The sequence below is a fragment of the Rhynchophorus ferrugineus genome, unplaced genomic scaffold (genome assembly GCF_030347505.1).
Source record: "Rhynchophorus ferrugineus isolate W39M unplaced genomic scaffold, kcgeb_rfMv2 rfM1, whole genome shotgun sequence".
In the NCBI taxonomy this organism is placed as follows: Eukaryota; Metazoa; Arthropoda; class Insecta; order Coleoptera; family Curculionidae; genus Rhynchophorus; species Rhynchophorus ferrugineus.
The window spans coordinates 57844181-57865427 of NW_027472580.1; the positions used below are offsets into that span (position 1 = coordinate 57844181).

A 21247-nucleotide genomic window follows, 5' to 3' on the forward strand; every position below is an offset into this window, starting at 1 on the left:
ATACAGATTATTAATTACTACAAATTTAATTTACGCGCAATCCGAATACGGAAATTGATAGACGCTATGCTAACAATGCAACAATGAAACATACTATTATCCAATAAGTACAAACGCTTCTTAATCATAATAAAGGTTTAGTCACCTGACAAAGCACCTGGTGGCTATAGAACAAGTGATTATTTTCGGGAAACATTTGCAAGATAGATATAGGTGATACGATGTTCACCGAGTCATCTACTTCGTTAGTCAGTCACGTTGTTAGTCTGTTCAAAAAGTTCTTGTTTATTCAACTGAAGAACTAAAAATTCGACATCCGTTTCACATTTAAATTAAATCTAGCTTGAGAAAAGTCGCAGCAAGTTATGTACACAATAGGTGCCTTCAAAGATGTTGTACAAAAGGTGTATTCGGATGCGATTTAAAATAAGCATTAAAATAATTTAATATTAACTAACTTGCTCTGGAACCTTTCCAATATTTCAATATTACTGTTGTTTGTTGTGCCCCATAGTTAAATACCCCTAGATTGCGTTAATATTCATATAACATATATAAATTTACAATGCTGGTAATATATAAATTGGATTGCATATTTTCCTACCATTTGGATATCTTTTTGTCAAAACATTACTTAATTCACAAATTTAGCAATATCCATATGACAGATATAATATAATGTTACAAAGAAAATTAAATTTATAAACCATAAACTTTTAATTTGTTGGTATATTATATGTGCTTCCAAGGATAAGTTCTACTAATGATATATGATTGGCTCCTTGATATTAGTCTTATATATGAACAATATGAACATTTAAATAATAACTATCTCGACTAATGTAGTCAAAATATTAATGAAGCCGGCTTGGTGGCGACAGCCGCGGGTTCGAATCCTGCTGGGGTATGGTCGTAAATTTATGTTGGGGATTGTTTAATATTTGTGACTGTTCTAGGCAGGAGTGTAAAATCCGACAAGGAAAATGACCCCAGTCACGCCAGTAACCAGGCTGGGTAAGACCGGATGTTTTCTGGAATGATTTCTAAAGTTGGTAACTCGCCAGTCGGTAGGCTTAATGCTTAAGACCGTGGTTCGGAGCCCACGTTAAACTTTAGGCCCAGTCCAGATAAACCCATAGTTGGTAAAAGGAGACTTTCAAATACATATAAAAAAACATTAATGAAAATTGATGAAATAGCCTCCATCTTTTTTTTGCAAACTCCAACAATTTACAATATTATCTATCAATGTCCGTATGTTTCAAATCTATTTTCACTGTACGTAGTAAGCGACTTGATATATATATATATATATATATATATATATATATATATATATATATATACATATTTGGCATACTATATAAAGTAGTGTTCGACCCTACTTACCCTATCCTGGAAATGTTGATATTGTGTCGTTGAATATTTAGAATAATACATGTTTTATAGCAGCTAGTTTTACTGATGATTATTTATACTATTTTATAGTTGCTCACAGGAATTATTCCACAATAGGAACGTGTTAATTATATTTGTAGCATTTAGGCATAATTTTGAATAATTCAATAGTAAAAATTGCATTAGTTCCGACATAATTTATATAGCAGTTTATACTAATTATTATACATCAAGATGCTTTTATTAAAATAGTACTAATATATTGAGTTTGAGTTACATATTTTAATAGTCATTGATTCATTGCTGCTTTAAATGATTTTTCTTGTTGTCACCAGATTTCTACAATCATAAATAACCAAAAAGTAACTCATACATAACCACAGAACAACAAATTACAAATATAGCTATAATTACACATATTTGTTTCTATTAGTGGAGTCTACGCATGATATTTTTAAAAACTGACTCTTTTGAATATATTGAATTTTAGTAATATTTAGAATATATTTTTTATGGTTGCAAAAACTAACTTTGGTTTACAAATATTACATGTTATTGAGTTTACATTGCATTTTAATTATTATATTAACATATTTATTATTTATCGATGTTATTAATCGCAATATAAGTTTTTCTTGTTAATTATTGTGGTTAATATTGTCTCCAATTACATTTTTCGTTTAATTAATTTTACAGTAAGTGTATTATTAGACATCAACATAATAAAATATTATAATTAAACTTATTATTAAATGTGTGTGCTAAATTAAAACTTTAAGCATAAATATACCGCTACTATCTAATATGCCGTTAATAATTATATCATAAATATCTCATTGTTAAAGTTCAATGTTATCCTTTTTAGCGGTTAATATGTTATCCTTATATATCACGCAAAAACTGGTAAAATGAAGACAAAACACGAAATGAATCAAGAACTAATAATTTTTAATTTATATCAGGTACTATTACTATTAAATCGATTTCAACCTAATTATTAAAAAACCCATTCCACAAATAGATTTATACCTTTATAGGATTTATTATTGCTAAATTGAATTTTGCCACAAACACAGTTGTCAAGTGTTCTTGTAGAACATACTGATTAGCTAATATCTGGAATCTACCATAATGAAAATTAAGCGAGAACGGATTTGTGGTTCTTCTCGACAAATGGAAAGTTTTACTGTAGCTTTAATGGTACAGGAAACCACAATGTGAAATTTCTATTTCCGGTATATTTGAATATTATTACCACAAATAAAAACATATTTTGCATTGTAATTGAAATTTTATTTAGATAATCCATCTGGATGATCATATATGGTAAATTTTAACATGTATGGAAAAGTGGAATTAAAATAAGAGACTTTTATTGATTGAGTCAAATTCTGATTAATTTATACGGACTAAGAGAACAAACCATTCAATGTTTTTGTTGTAAATAATTGTTGTATTGCTGCTTATTTATAATCTAGCAATAGCGACTAACAGTCGCAAAGTAATTTTGTTGCATAACAACCATTGTTTGTTGCTTGTAGCAGAAGTTGTGATGGATAAACTGTTACAGCTGGAATTGGAAACCTTCTGATTATTAGTTTTTAATATTAATGCTGTATGGCTTAATCTATATTGCACCAATTTGTCTGTAAATATCTTTTTAAAATAAAAGAACAATCACAATATACTATTCAAGTTCTAATACTTGCTTACCCTCCCCAGAAGCAACTCACTCGCTGTTACTGCTACAGTGCGCAAAGCCACATAAAGGCAAAAACAGCACCTCGACGACTATATTAGTCTTTGAAGGTTTATTTTTATTTTATTTACATATTATAGACCCATCAGCCTACAATATACAACACATTTACATCAGTTAAAGTATACAATGTTATTACAAGTATAGAATGCAAAGAGCAATAAAAATACATGGTCGGAATATAAAATCTAGAGCTAAACGTGTAGGATAAAGGGTATATATTGCAAGATGACAAGTAATATATGTAAAAGCATACAGATGCATGAATATATGAATGCTACAGAACAATGATCGCACAACCCATAACATGATAAGGATACAAGATACAAAAAATGTAAACGAACAGGCATGATATTACATAGATGCACACCATTTAATTTCTCGTAGTACTCCTGTTACGGTTAGAAATTTAATCAGCTTGTCCAGGTTCTCCAGTTTGGGACATTGGTCCATGGTATCTGGTCCTGGTATCTTCGGCATTCAGTTAGTATGTGTCTGATAGACAGTGAGGAACCATATTTGACGCACAGTGGTGGACTTATTCCCTTAATGAGAAGCTCATGGGTCAGTTTGCAGTGACCTATTCTGAGACGCGAATAAACTTAAGTTGCGCCTGCTGATGTTAGTGGTGTTAAGGCCCTGATAATACTCTTTTTTCACGTCCCAAAGCCTGTTGTTTTCCGTTAGATCCCTTCTGAATTGGTCTAGATGTCTAAAGATTTTAGCAGAGTGGTGCTTCATATATCTACTCCATAAGAGGAAATTTTCCGTAAGTGGTCCCTCCCTCTTCTAGGCTAAGTAATCCGCTTTTTCATTTGCAATAATCCCAGAGTGAGAAGAGAGCCACATACAGGTGATATTTTAAGGCTCCCTCTCAATTTAGGGGTTAGTTTTATGTATAAGCACTCTTAATTCAGTCACTCATTCTTAAGTCATTTATTTGGCACATCTTGTACTGAGATCAGGGCCCAATACATGGCAAACAGTTAAACCATCAATACACTGGACGAAACGGGGACCCTGAAGTGCCCTTCCGACATCACGAATATAAATGCTGTCCCCACTCAGTTTTATATTGATTGAATGTGCTGATATTTTTAGAGGCATAATTATCCCTTGGTAGACTCCTCATGAAAAGATCGACATACAGGCAATGAGGTGTATATCGGTGGAAAACCCAGCGATAAGCGACTACAAAGTGCATGGAATCTATGAGAAGAGCCCTTGTCTTGATCTCTAGAGCGGTTGAGTTTGGTGCTTGATGGAAAGATATGTCTGCAATGAGACAGTCTTGGTTTCAATCTCAAGCAGCTGCCATGTTTAAGCGAAAGCAAATCACTTAAGGTTTCTAGAGAAGGGATTTTTGATTCGCAAAGCAAGCTGCCTACTGGGCTGGTGTGAAAGGCACCCAGAGCGATTTTAAAGCTGAGTTGTGGATTGGTTTCAATCTATTTAAGTAAGAGGGGACAGCGGAGTTGAAGCATAGGCAGCCACACTCCAATTTACTTAGCGTTAATGCTTTATAAATATACTAGCTGACCCGACAGACTTCGTCCTGTCAAAAAGATTTGTAATGTGGCAGTTTTTGTGCCTACGTATTTTAAAAAATTCTCCTGAACAGAACCATCACCCTGGTGATAGGGCGTTGTGAATAAAAAATAATTAAATAAAACATATATAAGGATTGAAAAGTAAGTAATCGCTTTATTGTTAATCATGTGAATCATAATTATTATTATTATTATCATTGTAGTGCTTTGTGGTATACGATGTTCTTTGTTTGATTACCTGGCGCATAGATAAACAAATCTGATGGTTTTCCAACACGGGAACAGGCAACATACAATTGACCATGTGAGAAACATGGGTTTTCTAGATTAATACCACAAACACTTAATGTTTGCCCCTGGGACTTGTTTATAGTCATAGCAAAAGCAAGCCGCACTGGAAACTGTAGTCGTTTAAACTCAAATGGCACATCAGTCGGAATCATTGGGATGCGCGGTATGAGAACATCTTCTCCTTTATACTTTCCTTTGAGTATAGTTGCTTCTATCACATTGTTTAGTAATTTTTTTATCGCTAACCGTGTACCGTTGCAAAGACGCGGTTGGTTGATATTTCGCAACATTATAACCACCGATCCAACCTTTAATTGAAGATTGTGAGGTGGCAATCCTGGCAAATCCAGCGAGTTTAAAAATTCCGGTGGATAGTTGACTACATCATCTTGATTAGTAGCCGAATCAACTGATTTATATATCCTCAATTCGCCTGTAATTTGTTCTTGAATTTTGAAATTTAATTCATTTACATCTATGTTTTTTGCAGCCAGTATAGCTCGTTCGCTCAACCAATCATGGTTTCTGTAATTTTGAGAAACATCTGGAAACACCTTCTGAATAAGTTCATCTTTTGATCGAGTTAACTGACAAAAACTTTGAGGAAAGTTAATGCAGCCAGTCAACATGTCTATAGGAAATTTGCCATTACCAATGTCAATGAGTTGTTTAGAGAATATGTTTCCAGATTGGTCATTTTGCAACTCGACACGCATATTCTTGCTTAAATGAAGTACTTTAACATGTTTCCACAAATTGGAGGACTTTAGACATGCATTGAGTTCATCAGCTGGCGTTGATCGTGGAATCACTGGCAATGTTTGACGAAAATCTCCTGCTAATAAAAGCATTGCACCACCAAATCGGTTATTATTGCTACGTAGATCTTTTAAGGTTCTGTCTAAAGCCTCCAAAGATTTTTTATGTGCCATCGTGCATTCATCCCAAACAATCAATTTACATTGCTGCAAAACCTTTGCCATTGCAGAGTTCTTCGAAACGTTGCAGGTTGGAGTTTCATTGCTTTGCATATTTAATGGCAATTTTAGTGCTGAATGGGCTGTTCGACCACCTTCAAGCAAAGTTGCTGCGATTCCCGACGAAGCGAGTGCAAGTGCAATTTTATTTTGTGAGCGAATTGTTGCTAATATTAATGAAATACAAAAAAGTTTTTCCTGTACCACCAGGTGCATCTAAGAAATAAATCCCTCCAGTTTCATCATTTGTTACTTTCATAAGAGTTTCAAATACATACTTCTGTTGTTCATTTAACAGTGGAAGATTTGTTTGAATTAATTCTTTCAAAGCGTTGAGATCATACAGTCTTTCTCGATGCAACTCTTGGTTAAAAGCGTCATGCATTGGACGATTGGGCGCGGTCAGGCCTAATTGAATTAATAGTTTGTTTGACATTATCAAGCACATGTCCTCAATTGAAATCAATGCTTCATTGTAAATTTCTTCACTGATTTGTATATTTGGATTTCCCATTCTATTCCGTATTTGATACAAAATATCATCACACATATAATCTTTGTACTTCATCCACAAATCAATTGGGTTTGATGGGAAGCATGTAGATATGATTATAGAAAACAATGTTCGTATTTGATGAGTGTGTGATGATATTACAGCATCATTGAGAGTTTGATCCCAATGAGCGTCATTTTCAAGCAATTGCAAACGTTGACAGGCTTCTCTGTAGGATCCACACAATTCACCATCAACAGTTCGTAACTGTTGGAATGATGTTGGGCCACGTACATTGACTAATAGCAGTCGTAAATAAAAACATTCATCATTGCTTGGATGTACTGAATAAATCCGGCCAATCGCATCGGTGGAATATACATCTGTATATCCTGGAACTGGTTTTCCTTGTTTCCGTCGTATAAATCTCCTTGAGGATTGATTCCAGGTATAATATTTTGGCATTTCAGAATATAGCAATGTTTGTGCGAAATCATCGTTTTGGCATGTCTCAAAAAAACTGGTTAATGTAGTAGATGGTGGCTGAGCAGCTCTTTGTACTGCGTTCTGTGCTGTAAAATACACTCTTTGTCCATTTTCTAAATGTACAGCTAAGTGAACAACAGAAGGGTGTCTCTCATGAATAGGAAAAGAAAATATTCGCCAAACTGCTTCATTACTGCTAACATAGCGGCCCATTTGGTATTGGGTAACTTCATCATTAGAATTCTCTGCACCAATTCCAATCACAGCCATATCACTCCCTTTGGTTACATATTTGCAAATGTATTTAATCGATTTCACTGAATGGCAAGATTCAACGTTGATGTGTGCTTTGAATGTCTTTGATAAAATGGGTGAATATGGAACAATCCAACGATTATCTATTTCAATATCTTGTTGATTTAATTTGACAATTGTTGATTTTCCATTGTCTGCTGTGGATCTGCGACGATACAATGGATAACCGTCATTACCAGTAATTGTTTCCGATATTAATGTCCGTGGATATCGTTTTGAACATTTACCATCCATCATACACGGTGAATTTTGATTAAGAGTTCCACAGGGACCATGTATCATGTTTTTGATAACTACCTCATGCAATCCAGGATCTACTTGTACATTAGGGATTTCAGCTGATATCACTGCATCAACTTCATTTGGCCTTATCTTTTCAACCAACCAAATCAAAATGTGTGCATGTGGCAATCCTCGTTTCTGCCACTCCACAGAATACATCCAGCAGCGTGTCTCACCAAACACATTATGTTTTACGATGAAATTCATTAAAGATTTCAACTTTTGTCTAAAGACTCTGGCTGTAATATCATGACGATCAATGGGTGATTGCCCAGGGAATAACTCCTGCTTAATTTCTATCCATTGCGGATTGCATGTAAATGTGATGAACAAATCTGCTGTACCATAATGACGAACATACGACATGGCATCTTGAGCATATTCGTGCATATGCCGAGGGCTTCCGATGTATGTTGCTGGAAGAATAGTCATCCGACCGACATTCTGTGCATTTCCATCAGTATTAATCGCATCTCGAAGGTGAATATACTCTTCAGATCGGAGTTTGGTTTGATTCAACCTGATGAATGTTAATCTCTCCGTTTCAATTTTAACATACATGTCAACAACATATTTGTGATATAATCGGCGACATTTCAATATGTGATTATCTTCATTTTCCCGAATCATTAGGCGGTATGAATAATAGTTCATTGAACTGACTTTTTTGTTGGTTTCAGAACCTGTAAACAGATTTTGTTTTAATAACATTCAAATATAAAATTAAAATACATAATATAGTGACTGAGATATTATCGCCATGGATAAACTAATATTTTAGTTACCTGTAATGGGATTTATCATTTTTATTGAGAAATCGTAGCCATCTTCACCTTGCCAAAATATAATGGGATATTGCAGTGCATCATATGAGCGGTGTGTTTCCTTTATACGTTGTAATTGATCATTCCGACGATGTAAAACAATATCACGGGATTCCAAATTTTCTCCAACTACAACGATAGCAACTTCATCAATAGTTGGTGCATTAAAACGTCTTGTATGTTGACCTGCAGGTGTTTTATCAGCTCTGATTACAATTTTGTGATTATCGGATGGCATCAGATCCAGGGCAGTTTTAAACAATATAATCAATTGATTGCGTTGATGAAATAAATTTTGTAATTGTTCTACAATAGACCTTTTTACTAAATTGTTATGTGCACAACGCAGATCAATTTCTTGTGGTGAATTGCCCATAAAATAAATTTGCAGGAATTTGTTGTCGCTATCTGACACTGGTAACAGTGAACCTGCTCTGTGATATATTTGCCCTTGTATCTGTAAATAAAAAAAATATTATGGTGTGGTATAAATTAATGGATTGTCAGTGATCAAACTTAAATAATATTTGATCTTAAAAAGTATATATTTAGTTTTAACTAATATCTATCAATTATAAAATATAATAAAAGTGTCACTGAAACTGAATCACCATATAATATGATGACTAAGTGATATATTTCGTAATGATTAAGAAATTGAAGATTAGTAACACATCTTAACTTTGGTGACAGAAAATTTTGTTCGCTAAAATAATTATGATTAACTGCTATAATACATACCTTGAAAGTTGGCATAAAATTTTCCCGAACTGCATTTGTTGCCCCAAATGAAGTCATTTGAAAGCAATTGTTATATTGTTGGATATGTGTCAAAAAGTGTATAGAATCTGTTCCTATTCCTGAAACCAATGAGTACAATGGTTCTGGTGGTGGATCCAATGGTATCAATTTCACTTTACCATTTGCGCAACACAATCCATTGGCTTCGTTTTTGTATTTTAATGCCTTACAGTGTGAGCAAACCAAGTTCATAGAACCAATAACAACACATTGGTAGTTACTGTAGTCAATTGACACATCGTAACTGAAAGCAGCTCGATTCAAACTTGCGCGATTATTAGTTGAACGTCGCGCTCGCGGTTCACGCGTTTGTGATATCCGAATTCTTTCACGTCCATTTCCGTCGTCACGTTCTTTTGCAATACGATTATATCGGTAATTAGCTTGGTTTATAGCATTTCTGGTTCTTCTACCTAAATTGCTTCGTCTTATAGGAGGCATATCAAATATAAATTATTTTTTCACTAATCACGAACTAAACAAACACTAACTAACTAAACACTCTGCACAAAACACGATATACGAATTTGTTTCGTGTATCAGTTGACAATTCATCTGTCATCTGTCAAAAGTCATCTGTAACAGACAACTTTTTTTTTTAAATTTGATATGACTTGAACTCAAATCCTTTTAAGCCGTACGAATTGTTTTATTTATTTAAAATTTGAATTAAATTTTAAATAAATAAAAAATTTTAAATAAATAAAACAATTCGTACGGCTTAAAAGGATTTGAGTTCAAGTCATATCAAATTTAAAAAAAAAGTTGTCTGTTACAGATGACTTTTGACAGATGACAGATGAATTGTCAACTGATACACGAAACAAATTCAAACAAAATGGGCTTTTTTTAGGGTTTTTCCAGCAATAATTCTAATTTTTCTCGCCGTAGAAACCATCCTTGAACTTCAACGAACATTTTAAAAAAAGATTTGGCCAAATTGGTCCAGGCGTTGTTGAGTTATGCGCTTACCATCACATTTTGCGATTCATTTTTATATATAAGATAATAATGTGACCCTATGGGCGCCCCAGTGAAAATTGATCAAAGTGAGTAGGAAACTTATATCTGCCAATCATTTATTTCTAACAGTTAATATGCGGGGGTCAGCTGAGGCGAGAGTCCCAAAAATGTATGGTCAAGCTTATTGCTTATGGTATCCGCCAGTCGTCAGGGTGCTAGCTTTAAGGTAATCCCATTCTGCAGAAATGAACACTGGCCATTTATCGTACGAGAACAATAATCCGTTGATTTCGGCCCATGATGGTAGGGTATAGAGACATTTTTGCAGTAGCCTTTGACTTAACTTATGGTCTTCGATAGTGTGGTAGATGACAATACCATCCGCAAAAAGTCGAATCTTGATCTGCTTTGGTATTATTATATTGATCGAATTGAAAGCTATACGGAATAGGGTTGGGCTAATGCTTGACCCTTGCGGTATTCCGTTAGTCTGGGAAAATGTGGATGACAGGACTCGATTTATTCTAACCCTAAATGAACGGTCACTCAGAAAGTATTGAATGAAGCGGTATATTTTGCCTCTTTGGAGGTTTATAGTTTATCAATTAATAGAGGTAAGATGAAATGAAACAGTGATGGCTACAAGATGTGATCGTGATTTGTAGACGTTTTCTAAAATATAAAAAATATAATAGTAATAAATTGAGCAATGCATTGTTACCTGAAAAGACGCTCAGGCAGCCGATGGTGATACGTCTGAACTAACTGAATGTCAGTGATTGAATAAACACCCTTCAATAATGTTCGAGAGCTAAGTCTTGGAGTTGCCAAATATTCGTTATTGTTTACTGGTCGACGTTCCAGGCAGCCCCGTTTAACATCTCGACTATGGCAAAATATAAAATTATACATTCCTCAAGGTCGCTATAAGTCATTTAATTGCTTCTTCAAGCATTTTTCCTTAAACGACACGTATATGAAACAATAAAACCCCTAGCCAAAGTTGATTAAAAGCGGTAGAAACAAACTATGAGCAAGTCTATTAAAGTCTAGATTAGAGGGAACAAAGTGGGTGAGACGTATAATTGATTGAAAGTTCAATTTTGAATATACAAAATAAACTTTTATGATTGTTGCAATCATATATCATGATGCAATTAATATGGATTTAAGAAGAAAATAGTGTGCTTTAAATATTTTGATATCCTAAACTGTACAAAAATAAACAGGGTTCTATGAAGAGGATAAAATGTCGTTGGTCTGTAAGTGGATTTCGACATTTAATGTCCGCATCCGTATCACTCATAACCAAGATTTAAATCAGGTCTGAAAAATCAAGCATCAGTGTGAAAATAATTTACATTATTCGCAGAATTCACATTAAATTGCTTATGTTAATTATCACTTATCTGAGTTTAAAAGAAATTTCATGAATATATTCAAACAGCTTTAAAGTATTTATCATTTTTCCTCACTTTAACCTTGATTAATTGATCGATAACATTATCAGGTTTTACCAGAAAGAAGAAAAGAAATAATAGATTAAACGAAAAACAATTTTAAATATAAACTACTTTAGAAAAATTTTTGAGTAAAAATAAGAAAAAATGTTAAGCTATCAAGAAATATGAACTTCTATACATCTCAACGATTTTGAGTTCTTTCTACATATTATATTGAATGTATGACTTTTATTTTGAAACATTCTACCTTTACATTTTTCTTCCACAGATCCACATTATAGCACCTGTAATTAGAAACAAGTCAAGAGAAAACGTATTTTGGAGCGTGAAAATAACAAGAGATATATCTTAGTTCGTTAATTGGACAATTTACACCGTCCGATGTCTGATATTAATTACGGATCCGATGAAGAACGTAATATTATCTGGGTCAACGAATAGGTTAGGTGCGTTTGAGGGGACCTCCTAATGTAACGTCTCTATGAAGATGGCGGCCACGACGGCCATTTATGAGAGTACCAATTATAGTTCGGGTTGCATCTAATTGAATCTTGAAAGATCATCGATATTTCTATCGGAAGATTGGTAATATATTAGCCATTGGATTACAATGGATTCAATTCTATTAATTTTATTGTATGGCTTTTGATGGTTTATATAAAGAATTAATTAAGAAATCATTTAGTGAATGAAAAGCATTATTTCCTCACAATATTAAAATTTACAGTAATATTAGATTTTTCAATTATATTTTCTTTTTACTTTCGTTTTATTTTTAAAAAATTCTCATTTTAAAATTCGTTTTTTTACATTATTTAACATTTGATAGAAATCCTTTTGACCAATGATAGTTTATCTGTTTTGTGTTTTGAGGTGAACTAGCCTGGAAATTATAATTACATTTTTATTAATTAATACGATTTCATTTTAGTTTTTAATGAATTAAAGATGCACATGATAAAAAGCTTAAAACAATTAATAGTTAAAGATATTGAAATCAAAAGAAGAGTTGCTGGACAAAAGAGTACACTGAAATAGATAAATTTGTGTCAATAATTAAATTCGTAGGATTAAAAATAACAAGATTTGGAAATTTGGATCGTTCGGTAATATTTTATAAAATTTGTGAAAAATTCGCATGAAAATGTATAGATGGAAGACTCTAACCCACCTATTCTATTCAGAAACTTCTTTCGACCTTCACCTGTTCCATCTTATTTCCTACGAAGAAGACATTGGGTCTATTACCGCATCACATCCTACGAGAAATTCAATTTTTATATGAGAAATATTTATCGTACATTGATCTTTTGGCTAGAAAATGGGAATAGTTCCTTGTTGAGCCAACAATTCTATTTAGAAAATGCTGTAAACGATCTTTAGTAATAAAATAAAATAACGAATAGTATGACAAAAAGATATAGATATAATTGTTGTGATAACGTAATAGCAACTTATTTACAGTTTTATTCTTATTAATACGCATATGCATTAGTCTTATATTAAGGTTAGTTTTATAAGGGTTTAACACATATATTAAAACTGTCCCTTAAATTGAATTAAATGAAAGTATTCTGCTACCTGGAAGTCAGTGGGTATATAGTACTCTAACGGACCAAAAACATGTTTCCCAAATGTGGTATATAGTAAAGAGTTATATCTATATAATATATAATATAGAGTATAGAGTTATCTACTCAGTAGAATAGCATATAAAAATATAAGGGAGAAGCATTTAGAATAAAAGCTCATTCAACCATCTAATTAGCATCGCAGCAAAAAAATTCAAACGAAGGGTTAGGCTTCAATTCTAAATATGTCTTTCAACCTTTCCAAGGGTTTTGATAAGTTCTGGTATGAAGGATTGCTTTCAAAAGCAACTACCGTAAACTTCATAGACCGCCTGATACAGTAGCAATAATGAAGTTTTACTGGGACTAAACCAGAAATTTCCAAATTAAGTTCAAAGAAAATTATCAATCAAGAAGTAATCAAAACCTAGGGTTCCGCAGGGCTCTCTATTACTACCGGCTCTGCTCATATATACCCATATGTTAATAGCAGCCAAATTAATAACATTCTCAGTAGATCTAATAGATCACTGTTCTCCGACGATACCGCGTACTATTTTATCAACCGACAATTTTCAGGCACTAGGAACCAGCTGCAGCTTCAGCTCAGCTAAATGATACAATCAAATAGCTCAGTTTCTAGAAACATCAGGTCAGTTCAAACAAAGCCCAAGCAAACGTCTTGCAACGGAAATGGGACATCTTACCTTTCAAGCTGTCAATTGAAAATAAACATCTCTTGGCTATAGAAAATTACATATATCGGTTTATACCATTTACTATGTACATTCAATAAACAATTCTCAAAGAAACTATACCCTAACTATCAGCAAAAGTAGGCTTTCCCCTGGGTCGAAAATATCGATAAACTAATCTCTAGTCAGATCCATACAATTATGTCTCAAGTTTAGTATAGCTTCGTCTAGACAGCCCAGGTTAGATGTATATAATATAATATATAATATCAAAGAATATATAAGAATAATCAAAGAATAAGAATACTACCTTGCAGTAATAATTGATATTCGGTATTATAAAGGAATGTTTAATTGATTAAGAAATATTTACGAAACACAAATTCCCAGAATTTCTTATCAAGTTATCATATAACATATTCATTTCATTTTATTATAAAAGCAATACTGATTCCCATCATCCTTTTACAATTAGTTTTACAAAAGTCAGGGTTATATAAAATTGATATATTCTGACATACTTGTTAGCTAATACTCTGTGGTTTTTGGTTAAATAAAACAAAATGCATGGGGTAAATATAGCATATGTAAGTGCAAAATTAACATTTCATATAGGAATATTTTCTAAATTATAAAGAATTCGAAATAAGGTATAATGTGAATCGGTTTGAATCTATTTTTCCTCAAAGAGAGACAATATATAAGATATATATTTTTTAAAACAGTGAGTGAATTTTATTTTTTAAATAGTTAAGGGCATTTTGATATTAAGTGAAATATATCAATTAAATTTCAATATTAACAATTATAATAGGAAAAAACGTCAGAAATATTTTATATTTATGGCTATTTTGAGAAGTTTCAGTATACTAACAACTTTTTGTCTTTTTTCGTATACGTTCCTAACATATACCTTTTTGTATTTATTTTGTCTCTGCATTAGGAAGAACCATTTTTTCACACCCCTCTTCTGACACTTTGCGCTTTCAGCTAGGTCATGTGGGCAAGCAGACTAACTAAACCATCAGTACCTTTTCTATAATGTGGAGCTCGTCTTTATTCAAACGTAGCTCAATATTAAATGTAACTGAAATTAGGACAAATTAATTTAAGACTGTAACAGACCTTAATTACCCATATTATTTTATGTTATATTCAAGATACAAAATTAAGTGCATGTATTTTGGTCAGTGATTTATATACAGTAATATATAACTAAAAATTCAATGGTCTTAATATTCTTCTACATAAAATTATAGTTTTCTTTTCTATATTATTCATTTATCCTGGTAGAGAGGCGCTAATCATGAAGTGCTCAAAGTTGAGTTTTCGATATTTATTAATTTTGTTGCTTGATTTGACGAAATCTGCTACCAAATCCCAATGCTAAATTTAGAAACATATGGTGATGTTGCCCGATCATATCCCGAATATTTAGTTTAATTACCTAAATAATTGGGAATTTTCGAAGAAGCATTTCAAGATGCCTACATGCAGTAAGGAATAGCAAAAATAGAGGATATAGCTATCCCACAAACCTTAAAAAACGATTTTTCTTTGGCATATTGCAACTGGTGATGAAAAGTCAATCAACTATGACAATCCGAAACAATTGCGAGCATATGGTGGGATCAGCAAAATTAGTGTATTACTTCTAAGACCGAATGAACCGCTACTGGAAATGTCTACCAACATTGATAGTATAAAATATTACTACAAAATGGGGCGAAAAATTAATCGGTCGTTATTGGTCAACATTACTCTTTCGAAATATGTCGTTAGCAAAATGGGATGCAGTAGAAGATTATAGAAAATACTGTGTTTAATATATAGTGTACCAATATTTATTAAAAGCGTTTTTCTTAAATAGTAAAATGATTATAATACATCCATTGTCAAAAATTTTTATCGAAAAGTAAGTTGCTACTTTTGTTTTCTGTGACTTTCCAAATGCCTGTCTTTATAAATACTGCAAGGAATAAGGGCAATGACTACCACAAAGCTAATGACAAATTGAAGAGTATTTGCAACTAAAGTTGTTAATATGCACAGTGTATAATATATCTATGTTTGCAGCTATCGCGTTTGAATAAATTGAAAGTAATTTGTGCAATGACCATTAACCTTAAGCAAGACAAATATAATTGAAGTCTAAAATTAATATAATTTCAACTAACATACTATTAATATATGGTAAAAATAATTAATAGCGAAAAATCCGCTACCTGTAAGTTTAGCAAAGCCAAAAATACTATATTTATTTCGAAACAACCAATTATTAACAGCGAAATAAATATAGAATCAACCACTTATATTTCCTATCCCAAAAATGCAAAACAATTATTAGGTAATATTAAATTTTAAAACAAGCGGACCGTGGAACAAATGCAAATTAAATTTCTAGAAAGTTCGCCCTCACCTAACCTAAAAATGTCGCTTTAATTTCATTCTGACGATGCAAATAAATGTAGAAATATGCGGTACGCGTTATACACGCGAAACACTTAATTTCTTCCAGTCGGCATTCGAAGATACCGCACAACTTTACCCCTTCGTTTCATTACGGCGCCATTTTGGACCGTCTTCACGTATTCCGGGAGGAAATTAAGAGGCACGCACAAAAATCCGTCCCCGTATATTATATATAAAGTCCTTCCGAAATCGGGCGACGTTATTTTATTATTTGCTTTGATTTTATCGCGACGACTCCATAAAACTTTGGCCGAAAGAGGAATTAATGCATATTTTACGTTTTAAAAGGAAGTTCGAGAGCCCCCCCGAACGATAATTAGCAGTTCAAAAGTTGAATGTGTCGGCCGAAGAAAGGGAGCCCGTCCTCGCGGAACTGCGCCTTCATTATTCTCTTATATTTGAACGTTTTTTACAGATTTTCTAATTATAAAGTTTTGTTCCACTGATTTAAGACACACTTCAAATAGAAATACCCAAATGTCTGTATGATTAGACGTGTATTTTAAAATATTTTTAGATTAAAATTTAAAGAAATGTAGAAAAACAAAAGTCGCATTAATTTTACGCAGATATAGTTATTATTAATGAAGCATATATATATATATATATATATATATATATATATATATATATATATATATATATATATATATATATATATATATATATATGTATATATATATATATATATGTATATATATATATATATATATATGTGTGTATGTATGTATATAGGTATAAGTATTCTGTTCATGTGTACGAAATTGAACTCTTTCTAAAAGATGATGGACTGATTTTGGTGAAATTTTTTGTATGCGTTTATGTGGATTTAAAAATGGTTAAAAACGGCAATTAGTTAGTTTCAGGAATTTTTCAGAATTATGTATAGATAATCCGTAAATATCAGTTGGATAGAATTACAGAAGGGCACTTGGATAATGTGTATTTAAAATATTAGATTGTAAGCACACGTGTAAAGTCTGGAGCAACACGAAAAATATCTTCGAGCTAATAGGTTGAAACAACCACAGTCACTTAATGTTGGAATAAGACGCCAAACTAGACTAGCACAAATCGTCATCGTCGATATGGAAAAAATGCAGACAGTGTCATACATTTAAGTACAAAGGTGAATCGGGTCTATCTTTGCTGCGCATCAGGAAAAGTTTCACTTCTATTAAAACATATCTCGAACACACTATTGCTGTACGTGAGTACAGATGTGAATCTCAATCGAAATTACGTTGTGTAAAATTAGAATATTTAATTTTTACTTTCAAACTATATCATTTGAAGCAACTAAAATCGTTCAGAATGAGGAAGCTACCGATTGAGGGCCAAGTGTAACATCAAATTGGCTCTTGGTTTTTAATTCCTGATGTCGATCCAAAATTTCTTTTTTATACAACCATATTAAGCAGATGTAGGAAAGAGATATTCTGGTAACTTTGGAAACGTTTTTACAAGATCGTAACCAATTGGTCATGTTATTCAATATCGTTTCCAATAGATTACAAAACGTTTAATACGTTATCATGATTAAACCAGACAACGTAACATATGGAAAGTACTTATGAAGATACAATATGCCAACAGTTAATAAGGTTGTAATTGTTATGGCTGGGCATCCATTTAAACGTCGAGTTATACGTATACAACATAGAGATAATGCAGATCATCCAAAACAATCATCTCTCTTACAATGCTTAATGTCCATTGATAATTTAGAAAAGAAAAGACGGATATCATTATTATTCATAAGTAAGTTCCTTGTATCTTATTTATATTTGTATTGTTCAGGCGCAGAAATTAATAAGAAAGTTAACACGATGAACTTATACATTTGCCTGATGCTATCATTAGTAACGTGAATGGAACAACTGATATCAACATCATCGGTTACATTGAAAGCTACAATATATATATTTATTTATATTTTTTAGCTATATTTTTCCGTCATTATATGTGGGTAATCCGCATCATATGCAAGAATATATTCAAGACGCCATGCTTTTTGTGTGTGCATACGGTCGACTAGTTGTTCATTTCACTTAAGTGCAATCCAAACTTGGATGAAATTAAAGTATTATTGCCAGATCGAACATCAATGCATTTCCATGAAATCTCTGCGCGTTTCTTTAAACAAATTAAAATCCTTGATAAACCTGATTACACATCAACTGGTATGAAAAATGACGTTTGATCAAGACAATGTCTCTTAGGTCTCCTAGTATTTTATATAATATTTTAACTTGTAATATATATAAAAAGATATAAATTGTGTTTCTGTTATATGTTAAAGTCTCCCTAAATGATGACTTTAAAATCCTAAAGAATTTTAGGATTTAAAAGTCATCAATGTCCTATCATAATTCAAATCTGACACTATTCGTTGTAGGAGAACATAGGAGAATTATTTTTCTGTAAATGTTAAAAAATATGTCATATAGCAACTACATAACATTTAGCTGAAGAGAAAATTACAGTATAACCTCTTCCTTAAAATACTACTCCTTACAATGGAAACGGCACTACTAAAAAGAAGAGATTGTCGATATCAAGTATTATTTCGAAAATATTTTTAGAAACATTATAAAGAAGATAGCATTCACCAATCATTGTTCCATCTAGCTACTTCTACATTTAGTTAATAGAGTTCATCTTTACATATACATCTTCGCCCAAAGAGGTGAAAAAATAGGTTGAAGAAGATTAATTTAATAGAGAAATATAGAAATCGCTACAAATATTATATTCAGATATTCACTCTTTTAATCCTTTTTTTGCTTCAACATTTATTTTACATACATTTACTTTTTTACATTACTTTTACTTTTTTGGGCTTTGACATTTAATGAAAATAATGTACTGGTTCATTCCCATCCTGATTTAGACATTAATCATTCTCTATGACTTTTTTTCTATATATCTTTCTTGAAGACGTTATAAAGATATCCGTTTGGATGTTATTTATGTCTATGACAATGGCCATTTTGATAATCTTCATTAAGAAACTTCTTCGTCATTTTAACGACCTTAATTTTTGTAACTTCTCATTCGAATTTCAGTGGCACGGTAGGTTTTGTTTACCACAAACTCATCAATTAGTGAAATTCAAATTCTTTTAGATGCATGTACTGGCTTTGAAAATATGCAATACTGCCTTTTGAAACTTTGTAATCTTGAAAATCTGCAAATCAACTAAATAAAATGCGTGACGGTGAAATACCGAAATATAATTTTGCATTCTTTACTCCCTACCGCTACTCATTTTTATAATAGATGATTTAACCAAATTATTTAATTGCTCTTAACACACCAGTCGTTAATCTCATTAAGTTGAAAGTATATATACAAAAATATGGTTATTTGAATTTGATTGGAATGTCGATAACTCTACGGAACTAGGTTTTTTGATTTTTACATACTTCTTCGTCGATCTTTGCTTAGCCTTAGAAATGTTGACTAATTGTTCCAGCTCAGTCACAACATTTTTGTACATTTGAGCAGCTAAAGGGGATAGAGAAAATGATTAGAACACCATTCAATATCGTACATCTTGTTGTAGGTTGGCAATACTGCTTTCGTGTAAATAAGTCTTGTAGGTTATATTCCAATGCATTATAAGTTTTGTTCTGTGAAAGAGGTGGTGCAACCATTATAAAATCTAGACACTTAATTGCTGGAAGAATGTGATAGGGTCCGATGAAAAATTCTTTAAATTGTTTTATACAACGACTATGTTTATGTAAAGAGAACCTCAAAAGAAGCATTGATCCGGATTGCCTGATACCCACAGATAAGCACAGAGAAGGTTTTGTTATAATTTGAGCGGCAATACTGATATTCAGCTGATCCTCTCACTCACAGAATCAATATATTCAATGTATTATGTCGATATGTATTCATATCGACATTCTCAATGATAAAATCCTTACTACGACTAGCATATTGTTCCTAAATACTACTATATTCCAATATGATTATGATCTCATAAAAACAGCAATCTTGGTTTGAGGATCTTCAGAATATCATTAAACATTTTCCATGTCCACCACAATCACCCGACCGCAACATAATTGAACCGTAAATTAAAATATAAGTCATAATAGACAAATAATATAATTATCGAATTTAACTTATTGTTAAGACTGACAATATTAAAACCACGACCTCTGATCCTAACAAAACAAAATGATACGCAAGATCTTTACAAACTATAACAATTATATTATTTCATATATAATATCGTGTGTTTTACACTTCAAGGATTGTAAAGGATTTATCTGCCTTGTATAATTTAATACAACAATTTAACCGGTTTCTTTTATTAATACGATATAAATTAGGATTCAATGATTTGCAGATAAAGTAACCTATTTCTTGAAATAATATATACGCGGTACTAATATAACGACTTATAATTGATCTTATTTCTAACTAATTTACTTTCTGAATTGTAAATATGAGACGTGCTGAGACATTAAAACAGTAATAATAACTATAATTAACGAACAGGAATAAATCTAAGATATCAATAAACTTAGCGAAAAAATTTCTACTTGGAAACGTGAAATTTGAAACGACTAAGCTTAGTGGAAAAATTTTAGGTCTAAAATTTTCGTGCAATATGCGCTAGCAATAAGTAAATTTCAATTAAACGAAATACGCCCAAATCAAGCAATCAGAAGCAGCTGTCAGATCGGTGACACATATAAACAAATATTTTAGGCTCTATTTTGAGGCCGACGCACTACCAGCTCTAACTATTATAGGGTATTTCTACCGTACTTCTATTCTTAGTTTCCGATGTACGCAAATTAACTACATGGCAGCACTCTACCGCAAAATTGCGGTAGAGAAATTTAAAAACGGAAGACAAATCACTATGTTTTCTATTTGAAACG

The 21247-nt window shown here is 32.2% G+C and overlaps 2 protein-coding genes across 3 annotated transcripts in view; both read right to left on the reverse strand.

Annotated features, from left to right (window-relative positions):
- Window positions 1–21247, reverse strand: part of lov (BTB/POZ domain-containing jim lovell protein) — a 640300-nt gene that overhangs the window by 483318 nt on the left and 135735 nt on the right. The gene's annotated exons all lie outside the window — the stretch shown is intronic.
- LOC143204686 (uncharacterized) lies at window positions 4267–9496 on the reverse strand. Its single transcript, XM_076417444.1, has 5 exons — window positions 9296–9496; window positions 9117–9235; window positions 8337–8832; window positions 7384–8234; window positions 4267–4605 (listed from the first exon to the last, which is right to left on the reverse strand). The coding sequence occupies exons 1-5, from the start codon at window positions 9366–9368 to the stop codon at window positions 4267–4269; spliced, it is 1878 nt and encodes a 625-aa protein (XP_076273559.1). The 5' UTR covers window positions 9369–9496.

Bases quoted from the DNA above. Each gene is read 5' to 3' on its own strand.
- LOC143204686 (XM_076417444.1), bottom strand. From the start codon at position 9,368: ATGAACTTGGTTTGCTCACACTGTAAGGCATTAAAATACAAAAACGAA. The intron at 9,236-9,295 runs GTAAAGTGAAAT...CATTGGTTTCAG, and splicing joins TGGATTGTGTTGCGCAAATG to GAATAGGAACAGATTCTATA. The intron at 8,235-8,336 runs GTAACTAAAATA...ATCTGTTTACAG, and splicing joins AATGATAAATCCCATTACAG to GTTCTGAAACCAACAAAAAA.